Consider the following 18,584-nt stretch of genomic DNA (forward strand, 5'->3'; position numbering starts at 1 on the left):
CAGATATAAGTGAATCCACAACCTGATTGGCTTACAGTAGAATTCCAGAATTAGCCAATCATGTGCAGCCCATTGTGTAAATAATGTATATAAAGCAGATACTTTGAGGGGACTTTCATTCATTCCTCCTCACCACTATGAGCTGAATAAAGAGCATGAAATCACTTTGCGACTCTGAGTATATTTCACCATGGTTGGTTAAGGATGCTCAGTCCTTCTTCCCAGGGAACTCTGGGGTTTCTGTGAGTGGCCCTTAACAAACTGTGGTTCTCTGCATTCTTTGTGGGAACCCATGGCTGTCAAAATGGTACAGTGGTACCTCTAGTTGCATTCCGCTCTGGTTACGACTTTCAGCTTACGAACGTGGCAAACCTGGAAGTGTTTACTTCCGGGTTTGGCACACGTGCATGCGCAAAAGCGATCTGCGTGCTTGATCTTGCCGTGCACATGTGCAGAAGAGGCGCTCTAGTTGCAGACTTTTTGGGGTGCGAACGGCACCCCAAAATGGATTAAGTCCATAACTAGAGGTACCACTGTATAAGGGTGCTTTAAATGTAAGGTACAGATGGAGTCAAAGAGTTAGAGACTCTAAAATATGCAACAAAACAATATACATATACAAATGACATCTAACTATCAGATAAAACAATTCCCAGAGTGATTTAACAGTCAGTACCTCTTCCCCGGGGGACCTCTGGGGATTGTATGACTGTGAGGGCAACAGGAGTCTCCTAAAAAACCCCCAGCTCTTTTAACAAACTTCCCAGAATACTTTGGGGGAAGCCACGACTGTTTACTGTGGTATTATACTCCTTAAATGTGTAATGAAGATAGTGTCTGAGTTGTTAAACATCAAGGCGCTAGAAGATTCTTTGTTGCTCTTACCATGCTGTTGCCAGACTTTCTTCATGACTGCTGTGAAGGTGTGGGAAAATAATTTTGTCTGGCTGGTAAACTACTTGTGGTGTACAGTGTCTCACTGGTGTAATCCTTTGTGTGTTTACTCAGGAGCAATTCCTCCTTGTTTTTCTGTTGAAGTTTGTAGCCTTCATATGATAATGGATATTTGATTTTTAAGGACCTAATTTGTTAACTGGTCAATGGAAATTGTAATGCGATGGAAATAAGTACTCTTTTACCTTATTTTCAGCATCGACCTCACGTGCTGGCTAGACATTGAACAGTTCCGTAGGATGCTTCACAGAAATAAAGAACTGAGAGAAGCAAAATCTAAGGATATTAAGAATAAATATTTGAATAGGAAATACTTCTTTGGGCCTGACAGTCCAGCTACAAAGATGGAGCAAGAGCAGGTAATCAGTTGCTATTAAGAGCTTAAGATTTGACAGTGTTGGACAGATCAGTTCTCGCATTGCATTAACGTTTACTTTCTCTAGAGTAGGCCACCTCTCATCCATCCAGGGAACTGCCCACTAAGAGTGCTTCAGTCTTATCTGGACTGAGCTTCAGTTTACTGGCTCTCATCCAGTCCATTACCAAGGCATGACATTGGTCCAGCATATCCACCGCTTTACCTGCAGATGTAAAAAGAGAGCTTTGTGTTGTGTCAGTAGAGCTGTGTGTCATTGGCATATTGCTGAAAATGTACTCCCAAGCTCTGGATGGTGGTGTCAACAGCCTGAGCCACTTGCACGTTCCAGAGTTTGGCCAGGGCTTTGACAGGACTGTCAGTCAAATCAGCCGGAAAATCCCCCAGAGCCATCTAGAAGCCCACTGGATCCATCAGCCTCCTAGGGCAGACCATCGAAATAGGTGCTGAAAGCCTCAATCTCAACAGGAAGTGATCTGACCATGACAAAGGACTGAGGTCAATGTCCCTCACTTTCAGATCACTCTCTTCCTATCCAGCTGAGAAAACAGTGTGAGGCAGCCCCATGGTTGTCATGGCAGCCATGGCAGCCTTCACAGCCTGTCGCTCCGGTATGGATGTTGAAGTCACCAGAAACCAGCAATCTCAGAGTCTTTAACACTGTCTCTAAGACCAACTGTCAGCTCAGGCAGCGAGACTACTGGGCAGCGAGGCAGGTGGGAAACCAGCAGAATCACTAAACTGTCCCGATTGCCCAACGCCAGGATCACATGCACTAGATCCCCTCCCCCCCATAAATCGGACAGAGCCTGTAGAGAGAGAAAGAACTTCTATAGACCACAGCAATTTCTTCTCCCCGTCTCACAAGTCTGCCCTGATGCTGCACCAACTACCCAGGTGGGCACAAGGTGGGTGAGACCAACTCCACCTTGTTCACCCACCCAGGTCTCGGTGATGCAGACCAGATAAGCCCTTTCACCCACAATCATATCATGGATGAAGGAAGTCTTACTCAGAGCCAACCTGGCGTTCAGCAGACCCCGAGGCCTGGCTGATGGGACAACAGCAATTCCCCAGGTTGGAGGAGGAGCTGGCACATGGCACACTCAGTAACGGCCTGTGCCACCTGCCCCTTGCCCAGCTTGCTGCAAAATTTGGAGAAGTGTGCATTTCAAAGGATTGCTGTGCTTTGGTTCGTGTATTGTTTTGGAGTGTGTGAATGTAGGTAGGTTCAGCTTTGAATGTGAAGCGATTCTCCCCCATCCGTACTAGTTACAGCATTCAAACTGTGCTGCAGTGACCTGTTATTCTGCAGCTAAAACAACATTCCATGCTTGGTGTGTGTGTGGAGAGTTTGGCTGTGTCCCCATGACTGGAAACTCCTGGAACTCCATGACATAAAACTGACCTCCATCTGGTGGACTGCTGGTATTTACATTCCCAAGGATGTGCTTCTTTCTCAGGTTTAATTTATAGCGTGGTTCGTATCATCAGCTGCCACTGTTTGTGCGCACGCATTTCGGTGGTGGCAGTGGGGAGAGGGGTAAGAAATGCAGAAGACTTCTGCATTGGTAAGAACTTGATATGTTGAAATAATCCCTCAATGGCTTTACCACAGTGCAGAAAAAGATTAGACTTTATGGTGTGTCTTGGAGTCAGGGAACTCTAAGATTAGCCTTGAGACGAAGGGAATTGAAGAAAAACTAGCCAAGATATTATGTGAAAACAGCCAAGAATTTTCCCACTGCCTAATGAGCCAAGACCTACAATCAACATAAAAAAAGAGAGAGAAGTTCAAACCCATAAAGTATGAAACATAAAGAACTGAGTACTTACTCTGTGTGGCTTCTGTTATATATAAAATCCCTGGTATAAAATCATTGAAGGTGACAAGATATATACAAAAGTATTCTTCCACTAGGGGTGAAATTTGTTCCGTCTGCATTTCAAACCCAGCATAATTCACCAATGTAATTCACCTGGATTTATATGTGGATTGGGACATAGCAATTAATCCAGTTATGTGTGCGTCCGAATTTTGCAATCTAATCACTGTTAAAAATTTAAAAAAACCCAACCCAACCGCACTAAAATCCCTTGCTTTGCATGGAAAATACTTATAAAAACATACATATGAGGGAATGAATGCCTTGAAAAGCATATAAGCTTTTAAGAGAGAAATATGTTTTAGGGCAGATACACTGATATTGCCTTCTGCTGATGTGTCTGTTTGAATACTGTTTCAAAGTAAAGATTAAGGTTTTCTGTTGTTTTTAGTTGAATTACTTTGCTGTGTTTTCTAAATCACCCTGGGATCTTCACCAGTGTAGGGTGGTTTAAAAATGGAAATAAATAAATAAAATTAGGGGAATAATAGTAATAATTATAATAAAAGTTTATTATTTATACCCCACCCATCTGGCTGCATACGAAAGGTGCACACAATTTATATGCAGCTCTTGGGTGTTTTTTAATTTTTAAAAATCCAGTACAGAATGATCCAGGTTGAACAGAAATGAAGCCAACACAGAACAGCAATAGGCTGAAAATCAGGGAATGAGCAGGGCAAGCATACAGTCCCTTGTGCATTTTGGATTTTTGAGGAGATATTTCCTAAGATAATTTCACAGCTACCATGGGAGGACTAGTGAGCACACAGACACCCATGGGTGTCATACTGGTGACCCTGTTCCACCGTACCATCATCCTGGTGTCACTGAGTTTAGCTATGTCTGCATAAACAATTATTTGATAGGAAAGAGAATTTCTAGATTGTACTTTGCACAGTAGCCAGGCTTCGTTTTTCATAGAAATTATTCATGCTTTTCTAGTTGTTTTTGGACTATGGCTGTGTACACACTATACCTTTAAAGCACATTCGAAGCACATTCTCTCCCTCAAAGCATTCTGGGCACCGTAGTTTAGCCCTCACAGAGACACAAATTACAGCGCCCTTGAGGTGGGCAAACTGGGGCACTTGCGAATTTGAGGAGGCGTTGCATCACGGCTGGGGGGAGAGAAGAGGCACCAGGATGCGGGCACCTATTCCAGCTCCTTGCTCTGTCCCCAACAGCTGCAGCAGCATAAGAGCCCTGCCAACTCTTCTCAGAGAACCTCCCCCTGCTCCCTTCAAGAGACACTAGCGAGATGCTGTTTTCTGGGCCACTGCAGCTGGAGACCATGCCAAGGGTGTTGCACTGGCAGTGACACTCGAAGGGTAGTGTGCCTCAATTGAGGCCCTTTCCTCAGAAGAGCCTCCCCACCACAGCCCCCTTTGATAGATACCAGCTGCGTGCCTTCCCTGAAGTGGCTCTTGGGAAGGCTGCCACCTCAACATCGGAGACAGTTTTGTGTGCAGCTCTCTCTCCTCAAGGGCAGCAAATCTTTCTGCCCAGAGGTGTCAGACACAATAAATACACCACTGCTTTGAGAGGGAAATGTGCTTTGAACGTGCTTTGAAGGTATAGGGCAATATATTTTGCTGATATATCCACAATTTTCTTAGATAATGAAATCAGGTGGAGGCTGGGGGTATTTACTTCACGAACAAGTCGTCCCTGTAATCCTGCTGGAGGTTCAAAAGTGCGTTCAGAGGAGACTAGAGAAGCAGTGGCTGCCACTATTTTATACAAGTGAAGAATCAGGACCACAGACAAGGGTAAAGGTAAGGCTTCACCCGCCTGCGTTGCCTCGTTATTATTTCTTTGTGGTGGCCTGTCGTTTACTTGCTAGTGAGGCAGACACACAGCAGAATGGCCAATTAGCTCGGAATCGGTTGCAAACAGGAGAATATGTGAAGAAAGCCAAATAAGGCTCATAGCTTTGTATGCAGTTTTGCTTCTCATGCACCCCATCTAGCAGTTATTCCCATTAGCAACCAAAGACATGTTGAAGTCTGGCTCCACATCTGGCAACTTTTGAAGTGTGTATTGGGGAGTGCTCTGCGTGTGCACAGATCTTGAATTTTGCTGTAGAATTCCAGCCTCTATACATGGTTCCTCTCTCTCTAGAGCACATAAATGCAATCCAGCCACACATTGGAAGCTGGAAGTTGCTGAGTAGCACAGAGGAATATGAGCCCGAAGAAAATGAGCTGGCTTCCCAGCACCCCGCCCCGTCTGTTTCTCACACTGCTCCCTCCTCATCCTCCCATCTGGGGCTGTCTATTATTTTAAAAATGGTTCTGATCCCTTCTTCTCCTGCACAATTGTTAAGGAAGGCAGTGTCAGTGACTGGCTATCAGCCAGGCCTTTGACAGACTGTGAAAGAATTATTATTTGCTACATTGCACAATGAGTCTACTGGGTGGGATGAGCTTTGGAGCCCGGTGCCACATCAGAGAGGAAAAACTAGTGAGTTTGCATAGTCTTCACTTCACTGATTTTTATGGTAGTGCTGCTGGCTGTTCACACACTTGCCAGAGAAAGGAACGAGCGAAACCTGGTTTTGTTTTTGTTTTCCAGGATTTCTTTTATATAGTTGAGGGTTTTTGACCGGGAAAGATAATCACTTTTGGCAAGAGCATCTGCAGATATATGGGCAGCTGTACTTTTTCAGCAGTGGTCTGTTCAGTTCAGTATTCTCTCTCTGAAAGCGACCAGATTCAGATTATTTCAGGAAACAAATCCTTGTGGTTTTCCCACATACCTGTCATATTTTAAGGATGACTCTCACACAACCTCCTGCCATTACAAGACAGCTTATGTGGGAGAGTGCGTATGTGTGTTGTATATCTGCAAAGTGTGTTCACGTGCATTTGTGAGAGAGATTGTGAGCTGGCCCTGTAGGCTTTGGCTATACACACCTTTTTGGCTCTGCCCACAATTCACATGAGGTTCGCTACAAGGCAGTGTTGTCCTCAGGTTAGAAAAGGTTCTTTTTCAGATGACAAACACAAGCAATCTGCACACGCAATGTTACATTTTCCTAACTTCAATGGAAACTTGTCACCTGCTTTTCTAGGGACAGAACAATCAATCTTAATTTTTACCAGTCCTCTCCTTGCCCCCGGAATTCGTTGTCCACCAGTGTACATTGTTATAATGAGCACTCCAATAAAGTATGAAGGTGCACATCCACAATAACTACTGTGTTGCTTCCTACTCCCTCCTTGCAGCCACACTTCCAAGATGCAGCAGAAGATATCTTAATTCAAAGACTTGAGAAGAGAGCGGAAGCATGGAAGGCAAGCTATGTTTGTTACCTCTTGTCCTTGATTGTATTCTGGGTTTACATACCTCTAAGGCTGCAGTACTAAGGACACTTTCTAGTGAGTAAAACCCATTGAACTCTGTGGGATTTACTTCTTAGTAAGAATGCTCAGTACTTTCAATGTAAATCCTTGCACATTTGGGCACAAAGACTTGGTGCTGGGCACATGCAATCATTATTCCTTTCGTGATGCTGTGAACCAGGGTTGGCTAACTCACAGCCCTCCAGATGCCACTAGATTAACACTTCCATGTTCACATTTGCATGTCAGTTTGCAATTTTTAAAAAAAGTTATTGTGAGAGTAAATTTTAGTGAGAATTTCTCCTAATATAGAAATCATTAAAAACAATTCTGCCCAATAAAATGCATTTCATGTAATTTTCGCTAATACAGACATACCTCGGGTTACAGACGCTTCAGGTTGCGCGTTTTCGGGTTGCGCAGCATGCCAAACCCAGAAGTACCGGGATGGGTTACTTCCAGGTTTCAGCGCTTGCGCATGTGCAGAAACGCTAAATTGCGCTTTGCGCATGCGCAGAAGCGCCTAATTGCGACCTGCACGTGCGCAGATGCGGCGCTGCGGGTTGCGAACGTGCCTCCCGCATGGATCATGTTCGCAATCTGAGCGTCCACTGTATATGCATTTGCACAGACACTTTCCCCTAATAACTATGTTTTTCTTCACATAATTTGGTTGGAGAACGACCTCACAAAATTTGGAGGAGTAAGAATTTTGAAGGATAGTGAGAATAGTGTTGATTTTTTGGGGGGGGGAGTGGGAATTGGTTAGGTTCACATTAAAATCCTAACCAAACTGAATTTCTCCCCCTTCCCTAACCTGGATACATGCTTATGTTTACCAGTATGCATCCAGAAAACAAGACAGTATAGCAGGCATTCAGTGGGAGAGTATCTGGAACAAAAGGCAGTTCAGGCAACATGGAAAGGGGAGGGGCTGTGAGAAGGAAAAAGGGAGGTGAGGAGGAATTATTACTTTCAGCACCATACTGAGTGATGAATAATTCCCAGAATCCAGCATTGTCTAATTTATCAGTCTGTGGTTATTCCATCTTAAACTCTTATGGCCTTCAGATCATGGGGAAGCCATAGTGGTGTCATCCTTCAAAGTAATTGTTGCCTTCTAAATTAGTCATCTTGTCCTTAAACGTTTTCCTTATGCCGAAACCCTGTTTTCCCACGCTGCTGATATCTACAGGCACTTATATCTCAAAACAACCTGAGCTGCAGTGTATTGCTTGGAACCCACGGGAGGCAAATAAATCAAATAGACAAGATCACTTCCCCCCACCATCAACTGAACCAGAATTGCCACCTACCTCAGCTTGTGCATTCACCATGTAGAAGCTCTGCTTCACACATTAACATACCTTGAAGGTGGCTCCTGTCTGGTCAGCATGGAGTTCCAAGGCTAGTTCCTGAATAGCTGCAAAGCTCTTTGCCGAAGTTCCTTGTTTGCCCTTCACTGCCTGGTTTGCCAGCCCCTGCCACGCGAGCCTTGTGTTTGTTAATGCGGTACAGTTTGATAATGGAGCACCACAAAATGTGGACAGGAGGTCATGGTTTGGATGCCAGTCTTCCGGTCAGTCATTCCCATGGCATAGCAGTACTCTCTTACATCACTCCTGCATCTGAAATGGTAACTTAAGAAGGATGTAAGTGAGCCCAGGGGACATGATCTGAAAGCATAAGCTACAGTAACCACTTCTGAAGCTAAGGAAGTCTTGGTCTGATTATGCCTGGATGGGAGACTACTTGGGTACCATATGCATGTTTTGCCATGAGCTGCAAACATGGCTACAAATATATAAATAAGTCAAGTGGTACCTGCAGGATAGCAGATTGCTCCTGTTCAGGTTTCTAGCCAGCTAGTCGTGCTCTCTTCCAGGAAACTCCATTCCAGCACACCCACTCTTGCAGTTTTCTATTTGCTTATTTCTGGCTCCACTAGCAGTTGGCCAGCATTCTGTGGCTACTGAGCATGCTCACTAGGCTATTTTCAGGTGCCCTGCCCTTAGGAGTCCCTCCCCCCCGCAACCAAGTTCTTTTTTGTACTCTGCAAGCCTTAGGGTTCCTCTGAGCCTGGCGATAACCTCCCTCTTCTGCATGGATGGTACTTTGGCTACAGAGGGAGCAGCAGCCAGACAACTGAGTTCACTACAAGTACATATGATTTAGATGTATGCATTTTTTAGAATGCTGCAGTCGGTGGGAGAGTTTTCCCTGCACATTTCTTCAGAGATACCAGAAGCAGTAACTTGGAGCAGGGCTTTTAGTGTAGCTGCCGCTGTTCTGTGGAATAGCATACCTGTTGACATATGACAGGTGCCTGCTAACTGCTCTTTCCAGGAACAATCAAATACATTTTTGTTCCAACTGGTTTTCCCAGCTGGATAAATGGGTCTTTATCATGAATATTTACTTTGCATGTTTTCAGTTTTGTTTTCAATGTATTCACTGTTTTAACTGTTTTTATTTATCTTCTTGACTTGAGACAGTTGTTTAGAAAAAGTGATTTATAATAAATGTGGAAGCGACTTGCAGATGCATATATTGTATTATCCAACACAGGAAACTGCTCATGGCGTAACTGGGCATGTTAATGCTTCCTGAGGAGATAGGCACACATTTTTAATTCCAGGGGAGCTAGACACATCCCTTTCTGTGCAAGCCACAGTGTTCCCTCTTGAGCAAGGGCAGACTCTTGCAAAGGCATATTTAGTTCTTTGCTTCATTCCATTGCCTTCTGAGGCAGATGCGGGCAGTTGGCAGACTGGGGTTTGGATCTGGACCATCATTTCATGCCAGCAAAGCTGCGGTACATGAGGAAACTGTTGCATGTGCAAGAAGACAACTGGGTTCCGGACAACTCCACTGCTGCCATAACATCATTATTTTTTTGGACTTCCGTGAAATGTAATTGTTTGCCATGACTGTAAGGTCAGGGATTAATGTGGTAACCTTAATGCACATTTTCAGTGCTTTGCATTCACTAGACTCATTGGGACAAGCTGTTCACTCCAGCATCTGGAAGATAATTTATGATTGAGAGCGATTAAATGCAGTCACCAAAAAAGAATCCGAAGCATGTAGCAAAGTGGGCAGGATTAATCATATCTCACAGTATCTGTTTCATTTAGAACTGCATTCTAATGCAAAGATCATATCAATTGTTAAACATCTTAAAGCACTGTAGCATGTCATCTCAGGAGGGCTTTTTGCCTTTCTGTTCTATTTTTCCTTTCTTTGTCAAAGAGCAGCAAGCTCTGTATAACACATGTTGTATACATTATGCAAGGGGTGGGGGACTTTTTCTTTTTTGTCTGGGCTCCATAATGCCAGTGCCAGGAGCCAGCTGAGATATGAATGCAATTTGCTAGATCAGAAACAGAGAGGTATATCTTGGCAGGGTCAGGTGTAGGAAAACCAGGGAATACAGGCAGAGGCAGGACTGGGAAGTACGTCATAGCAAGAGCCAAGAGCCAGGTTTTGCAGGGTCCAAAAAGTACCAGGCAAATTCAAGGAAGCAAAGCTTGGTGTCTCCTGGACCTCTGGATGTTGTTGGACTTCATAGAATCATAGAGTTGGAAGAGACCACAAGAGCCATCGAGTCCAACCCCCTGCCAAGCAGGAAACACCATCAGAGCACTCCTGACATATGGTTGTCAAGCCTCAACAGCTGTCAGCCTCAGCTTGATGGTCAATGGTTAGGGATGATGGGATGATGCTCCAGAAACATCAGGAGGACCACAGCTCCCCCATCCTTGGTAAAATGCAAAGCCAGTGTGCTCTCAGCAAGAACCAACCTACAAACCGAAGCTCTTTCTGCTTCCTACTGTAGGAGCTGAGGTGAGCTGAGCAGTACCTTCTTACAGTCAGTGGGCTACATCCAAAAATGCACACACTATGTGCCCTAATATGCAAGTTGTTTTTCTTCATTTTCCACTTTCAGCATCATGGGCAATGGGGCATAGGAACCAACTCCTAGGTGCCATGGGGGTTTTGCCCCCCACAGAAAATATTTGAGGAAGTTGGGTCCCGACAAAGTTGATGGACATTCCTGTTCAAATGGGGTGTGTGTACTGTGTCATGTGATTGATTACACAGGGTGGGGCTTACCTGGACCACCACAATATTTTATCCAAGATAGCACCCCTGCAACAGGGAAACCTATTCATGTCCCATCCCCTCGTAGGAGGTATGGGACGCCTGGAGGCAGGCACACCTCACCCATGCTAATGGGTGAGATGTGTAAGTTTGCACATTGCTCCAAGAGTGCCCAATGGAAGTGTGATAGATATCTCCTCTAGCATAATGATGGAATTCTAGTGTGTCGCATAATGCTGAGGGACGATAGTGCTTGCTAAAGCATTTGCAGTGTGGAGTGCTCCTGCTAATTGTTCCAATCCTTCTGCCCCCTTCCCCTCTTTTTGCATCCCTCCTGCCGTGAAACAGTTGGGCAGCATTCTGAGACCACTGATTATGCTCATTTCTCACTGGGCTGCTTTTCAGATTCCCCTTTTCAGGGTTTCCCCCCTAATGATCTTTTAAAAAGATACTTCTGCAAAATCTGGTGTTCCCCCAAACCTTTATCTTCTACATGGGTGCTGCTGTTTTGACTGCAATAAGCATTGGGATTCACACCTTGATCCTGAGAAATAAAGAAAAGTGTGTGTGCATGAATTCTAAAGAGGGTTGAGGCAAGTGAACCATGTGAAGCCCCCTCTCATTGCAACTGCTCTGTTATCTCTGCTTACTTCATTTCCCAGCTGTCTGGGCTGTTTCAGAAAGGCAGGAAGTTTCTTTAAAAGGTGGGCTCAAGTCAAGACTTGATATGGGAGGTAAAGAACAGCCTGGAAACAGGGAACAGAGACTTCTATTCCCTGTAGTAACTTCCTGTCTTATAATTGCTGATGGAGGAGGGCAATAGCATAATGTGCTTATGCTATACAGTGGTACCTCGGGTTACAGACACTTGAGGTTACTTACGCTTCAGGTTACAGACTCCGCTAACCCAGAAATATTACCTCGGGTTAAGAACTTTGCTTCAGGATGAGAACAGAAATTGTGCGGCAGCGGCATGGCGGCAGCGGGAAGTCCCATTAGCTAAAGTGGTGCTTCAGGTTAAGAACAGTTTCAGGTTAAGAACAGACCTCCAGAACGAGTTAAGTTCTTAACCCGAGGTACCACTGTATTTGTGAGAGCTCCACGTTCAAACGTAATTTATTTATTTGTTTAACAGAATTCATATACCGCTTAATTGTAAATAAACCCCTTAGTGGTTTACACCTTGCTGTAAGATTTGCACTGCAAATTACTGCTGCTGGTGATGAGTGACCTAAAGGTGATTTGTTGGACTGGAGGAAGGGAAGCTTTTTGATTCTGCAGTCATTTGTGTCTTTTGTTGAATCCCCATAGATTCTCTCCATTTCTTTCAAGTTTTATTTCTGAGCTTTCTCCTTGTTTACACCTGCTTTACACGCTCCTATTTTCTCAGTGTGAAGATCCTCCAAATGTCTTGATGACATTCAATCGCGTTTTACTGTTAGTGAAACTGAGTTCCAGCAACAACAAATCTCCAGCTTCCGTTGTGATTGTGGCAGAGGATTTCAAAGCGGCTTTTATTAGTGAGGTTGCTGTCAAGGGGAGTTTTACATGTGTAGGCTGTGTGGTTTGCCCTCTTCTTCGCAGCTCTTGTTTGTTTCCACAAGATCTCAAACTGATCTTCTTCCCCTTCTCTTCATAACCCCTTCCACCCCGCCTGCAAAAGAAAAAGTAAAAAAGAGTTTCTTTGCCATAATCAACAATGATGGCTGTTTCCATACTTACACTATGGAGTCATATGTTCTAAATCACTGTTAGTCATTTCCTTTTCCCTTTCATCCCTTCCAAAGAAATGTTGCCCAAATCAAACAAAAGAATAGGAGGGAGAAAATGGCTGCCAAGTTCTTATTGTGTCCCTGTAATAAACTACTGAAAGTTGGGGGTCATTGCAAAGATAAGTATCAGGCAGTTTACCCTAACTAATGCTTGTAGTATTGCTTTTCAAAACAGAGTTTACTCACCGTGCTTTCTCCCTTTCCTTTTGACAGCATTTGGACAGTAAGTGGGTTTCTTCATCTCGGGAAATAATTACTTTCCGCAAAGCCCTGTTGAATCCAATCACAGCCTATCAGTTTCAACGCTATGTGTCTCTGAAAGGAGATTTACTGGAGAATGGAGTGATCTTCTGGCAGGAAGTGCAGAAATATAAGGTACAGGGCTATCAAGGAATGGAAACAACTCAGTTTCTCATAAACTGTGGCATTTATGTCTGCAATGGTATTTCTCTGGGATAGGGGAAAGCTGGGGCTGACCACTTGATTCCTTGAGGCTTGTTGGAGTAAGAGGCTCCCCACACCAGGTGGATGATAGTTACGGATCCTCTGATTTGGAGCTGGATATCAGAACACACATTATCACTCTGAGCTTGCCAGATTCAGTATGGGACAGGCTAGTGTGGCTTTAGCTAATGTTTTGTGTTGTTTTTGTAGGGCTGGGTTTTTGGTTTTTGGTTTTTTTTACATTACAGTGGTACCTCGGGTTACATACGCTTCAGGTTACATACGCTTCAGGTTACAGACTCCGCTAACCCAGAAATAGTGCTTCAGGTTAAGAACTTTGCTTCAGGATGAGAACAGAAATCATGTTCCGGTGGCGCGGCAGCAGCAGGAGGCCCCATTCGCTAAAGTGGTGCTTCAGTTTAAGCACAGTTTCAGGTTAAGTACGGACCTCCAGAACGAATTAAGTACTTAACCCGAGGTACCACTGTATGTGGATAACTTGTCACTCATTTTATTGTTTTTTAAGTTGCCTTGAGTCTTTTTTTAAAAAAAAGCTACTAACAGATGTTAATAATAATAATAATAATAATAATAATAATAATAATAATAATATAGTAGCCAAATAGATGGAAGAATTTGACACGGTACAAGGGTCTAGTGGTGACTAGTGCTCATCAGGACTGGTAGTGTGGGAGGCAGGGACAGCAACTGTAGGTTGGTGACACAGTCCGTTGAGCTGGTAGACTGGCTGGATTTCAGGAGGCCCAATTCAGCTTATGGTTGCTGATGGGCCATTGCTTTATTTCTGCTGAGACTATCGATGCAACCCATTGTGAAGTCCTCCTCCTTTTCTCCCCCCAAAATATCATTCCTCCAGCAGAGTTGAGGCAGTAAGTATGTGGCCGGAAGACCAGAGGGCTTGAAGCTCATTTTCACATTTTGTACACAAAAAACGCCTCACATTGTTCGTATAAGATTCAAGCGACTGTGTCAAAGATGTTGAATTCTTCCGTGATGACAGTCGCGTGGTTCTTAATGAGACACATCCCTCCAGTTGTAGGGAACAAGGAGCCCTTGTTTGGATGACCACAAATATTCAACATAAGTCTGTGCCCACACAATAGTTTGTCAAGGGCAGGTTTGGAATTGTGCATTGGTGAGGGTTAAACTGTAGAGCCGGGAATGATTTGAGGGAAATGAGAATGTGCTTCCAGTGTGCTGTAAAGGTATACTGTGTACACAGCCATAGAGATGAGGCATGTTTGAAATCCATTTGGAGGCTCATCATGCAACTATAAGCCTTGAAAAATTGTTCTGTTTTCAGAATCCATCTTTCTGGTAGCCAGACGTATATATACAGAAGGCTTGTCTGAGCATTCAAGTAGGCAAGTGGGACCTGCAACAGAATATTGCAGTGTGTGGAGTGCTTCTGTTCAGAGTTTCAGCCAACCTGGCAGGCCTCTTTCCATGATACTCGATTCTATGCCCCAACTCCTGTTTCACCGCCCAACAGACGCTCATCATTTTGAGCATGCTCAAAAACAGAAAAGAGTCAGTCATTGTTGGACTATTTTGAGTTTTCCCTGCTTTGTTTTATATATATATATATATATATATATATATATATATATATATATATATTTGTGTGTGTGTGTGTGCATGCATGCATTTCCTCAACCCTTGGTGCACCACCAAGCCTGCTTATCTCATAGATATCTCAAAGAAATCTCATAGAATCATAGAGTTGGACGGGACCCTGAGGATCATCTAGTCCAGCCCCCCGTAAATATGCAGCTGTCTCTTACGGGAATCGAACCTGCAACCTTGGCATTGTCAGTTCCACACTCTAACCAACTGAGCTATCCAGCTGCTATAGACCTCACTCCTGGGTGTGGTTAGAGTTTAATACAACTACACAATACATTTAACGTGCATGGCTTCCCCTAAAAAGTAGTGTGCAAAGGGTGCTGGGAATTCTAGCTCTGTGGTGGGCAAACTACAGTTCTCACAGTTCTTTGGGGGAAGCCATGTGCTTTAGTATATAGGATTGGCACATCTCTCTCAACATTGGGAAATGCTCTGTACATGCAATGGAACTGAACAGATGGAGTGTTTTTCCAACACTGACCTGAAAGGTGTACACGTAGGTTGATCTGTATAGTAAAGACCCCCTGCATGTGCTGTAGAGGCACTGGACCAGGGCGGATGTGTATCCAAACAGCTGGATAATCATGGAACTGAGGTGGTAGAAAATGCATGTGGCTGTGGCTATTAACCTGCCTACAAGCTAACTTTCTTTGCCATTTTGGTAATTAAGTGGATGTCTGGAACAATGCATAAGTGACATGGTATGGCTAAGCTATGTATTTGAACAAGCCTTTAAAAGGTCTTCAGAGAATGATGGAATACTCTCCCCAAGGCAGCTTATCTGACACTGAGTCCAGTGTATTTTTAACACCAAGTAGAGCCTTATTTGCCCCATCTTTTTAAGAAATTGGCTTCTATATTGCTTTAATCCGTTTCTCTTTTTGTTGTTGTTGTTGTTGCTGCTGTTTTATTTTGTGTTAATGTATTTATTGTATTGTGTTATTTTTCATTTTTGTTTGTTGCTCTGAGAGTCTTTACCCTGCCTGTTGTACTTTTCCCTTCCAGGACTTGTGCCATTCCCACTGTGACAGTGCTATCATCCAGAATAAGATCACGACCATCATCAACTGCTTCATAAATTCTGCCATTCCACCAACTCTTCAGATTGACATACCTGAGGAGCAGGCCCAGAAGATCATGGAGCACAGGAAAGAGCTAGGCCCTTACGTGTTTAGAGAGGCACAGGTATAATAAGAAGGATGAAAACCCTGGGTTTAGTTGGGAGGTATTGAGAATGAGACTTAGAGGTAGGTTCTGGTTTTCTGGGCTGAGATTTGTGCCGGAAAATTTTATAGAAACAGCTTTTCACCCACCACAGTTATTTACCGGCACAAATCTCAGCCCAGAAAACCAGAACCTACCTCTAAATCTAATCAGATTTTTAGTGTATGAAACTGGATTTAAGGAGCCATAGGCAAGACCTTTACTCATGGGCAGGATCAGAATTTAGTGTACACTGGTACCTCTGGATACGAACGGGATCCTTTCTGGAGCCCCGTTCACATCCTGAAGTAAACGTAACACGCGACTGTGCGTCTGCACGTGCATGGGTTGCGTTTCGCCACTTCCACGCATGCGTGTGACATCATTTTGAGCCTCTGCGCGAGCGGCAAAACCTGGAAGTAACACGCTCCATTACTTCCGGGTCGCCGCAGAGCGCAACCCGAATATACTTAACTTGAAGCTACTTCAACCCAAGGTATGACTGTATTAAGTAACGAATATGAAAGATTCAGATTGAAGTAGTCACTCATAGACTGACCTTCTAGCCATGCACAGAAAACTCTGCCCATGTTCTGGCACTGCTGAAGCCTCCTTTCCATTGCAGCTTCTTGTGATCCTTGTAAAACTACTCCAGAAAGTCAGGGGACTCTCTCTCTCTCTCTCTCTCTCTCTCTCTCTCTCTCTCTCTCTCTCGACCTCCAATGTAGTTCATAAAAGCTGCTGCCAATATGAAAAATCAGTGTATCCCGCTGTGTGAGTGCAGACGCCTAAGGATTTTTGGATCTGTGCTAGGGATTTTGCAAATGTCAGCAATGCACAAGGGCAGCTTAACTTGATCAGATGCACTGCCCTTTTTCTTTAGATGAGTGATGTTATTGGATGTGGTTGTAGGCTCTTCCCCCCCCCCTCGCTTTTTTTTTTAAATAAAAAAAGTATGCCTATTCTGCTGTACTGACCAAATAGGGTCATCTGTACAAACTAGTACTGTTGACCACCAGCAGTTACTACCTTTTATGCTTCTGTTTTGAAAGGCCATTTAGCTAATTCTTCACTTCCACAAAATACCACCAACAGTTCTTCCCTACCAACATCCCTCACCTTTTAAACAAATATTAATATGAATCCATAAAACATCCCTGATTGCAAGAGTCGGAACAGATTGTGGGGTAATAAAGGGCTCCAATGTATGAATGGAAAATGCAGCTAAACCCAGAGATGGCGGATACTTTCACCAGGCTGATATGGATAGTGGGTAGCCTTGAGTCCAAGAGACCTGGATTCAAATGTCACCTCAGCCAAGAATTCATGGACAGCACCAGGCACAATGTGTTCCCTAGCGCTTTGCCTCAGATCTCCCTCTTTAAAATGGGACTCAATGTGTTTATTGTGAGCACCAACAATATTCTAGTGGATCATATGCCATTAACATCATTAGAGGCAATCTGCATGTGAAGAGACTTTCCCTGCGTTCTGGAAAGAGGCCGAGGTGTTGGAGTAGGCCACAAAGCTTCATAACAATGGCTGCTTACAATGCTAACAATGACATAGTTTCTCCCAAAGAATCCTGGGAACTGTCATTTGTCATAGAAACTTAAAGGGCACACCTGTCAGGGAGCTAGATGGACAGTGACTTCCAACTTCACCCTGATATAACTAAGTCCAGTGCCACCTATTGGCTAAACTATATAATGGTATATATACGCAACATAGGTTCATGCGTTAATGCTTTAATTGAGACCAGCCTTTGAATACAGTATTGGTCTTTACATTCAGATTTGTGTGGGTTTTTTCTCCCTACTTTAAAACATACATTGCAAAAAGATTATATCTCTTGTAACATTTCCTGTCAGCTCTGTTCTTTCAGAACTTATTCAGTGATGAAATCCCTTTCTCTTAAAGAGCAATGTGCTGTTGTTGTTTTTAAAAAAGCTCCCTTCCCTTTGTAAATAGAATATTCTGGAAAATAGTTGGGTTAAAAGCAACCATTGTGATTCATTCTCTCTCTCTCTCTCTCTCTCTCTCTCTCTCTCTCTCACACACACACACACACACACACACACACACACAAACACAAACATTTTTTTAAAAACCAAAACCTGACATTCTGTGCTTTTATTAATGCAAACAATTATTTAGGACATTCTTTTAATGAAATGCTTATTAACTGTGGTTTTAGGTAGGTTTCTCATCGGCAATAAAGACATACTGATTAGAAGTATGTGCAGGTCTGAAGCAAAATACTGGGCAACAATATGGAGGAAGGTGGTGGTTTGTGCTGGGCATTAGGAAAGAGAGATGTGCTTTCGTTTTTATGGCAAATATCCCAATTGTCTGCAGCACCATCAGTTTCTCTCTATACGAGGGATGAGCAGACACCAGGCTTGTTGGAGCTACTTTGGTTTTTACTAGAACTCCCAAGATCTACTAATCAGAGCCAAGTGTAAAAGAGAGACAGCTAGAATTTAGGAACAGGGTGTCTCTGAGCACATTGTAAAGCTAGGAACTGGAGCTGATCTGAACTCCAAGTCCTTTCACACTTCCAGGCTGTTCCTATTTTTAGGTGGGATTCTTATTACGTACTAGCAAATTCAGGTTTAGAGGTGATTTGGAGATTTTGCTTCAGACCTGCACATACTTCTGAACTCCAAGTCCTTTCACACTTCCAGGCTGTTCCTATTTTTAGGTGGGATTCTTATTACGTACTGGCAAATTCAGGTTTAGAGATGATTTGGAGATTTTGCTCAAGTAATCCACTCCCAAATTGAAATTTTTGTGAGAAGGAAATTGATGGGGAAACATACTGCAAAGGTGGGATAATGCTTGATGAAAC

The 18,584-nt window shown here is 43.6% G+C and overlaps 1 protein-coding gene across 2 annotated transcripts in view; it reads left to right on the plus strand.

Moving 5' to 3' along the window:
* The window catches only part of RGS22 (regulator of G protein signaling 22), a 78,591-nt gene that overhangs the window by 49,229 nt on the left and 10,778 nt on the right, over positions 1-18,584 (plus strand). For both annotated transcript variants that reach the window (XM_053395528.1, XM_053395526.1), the window contains 5 exons: positions 1,151-1,313; positions 4,836-4,994; positions 6,447-6,515; positions 12,653-12,814; positions 15,536-15,715. In XM_053395528.1, the coding sequence (XP_053251503.1) occupies positions 1,151-1,313; positions 4,836-4,994; positions 6,447-6,515; positions 12,653-12,814; positions 15,536-15,715 (733 nt within the window). The remainder of the gene's footprint in view (positions 1-1,150; positions 1,314-4,835; positions 4,995-6,446; positions 6,516-12,652; positions 12,815-15,535; positions 15,716-18,584) is intronic.

This window comes from Podarcis raffonei, chromosome 7 (genome assembly GCF_027172205.1).
Source record: "Podarcis raffonei isolate rPodRaf1 chromosome 7, rPodRaf1.pri, whole genome shotgun sequence".
Classification (NCBI taxonomy): Eukaryota; Metazoa; Chordata; class Lepidosauria; order Squamata; family Lacertidae; genus Podarcis; species Podarcis raffonei.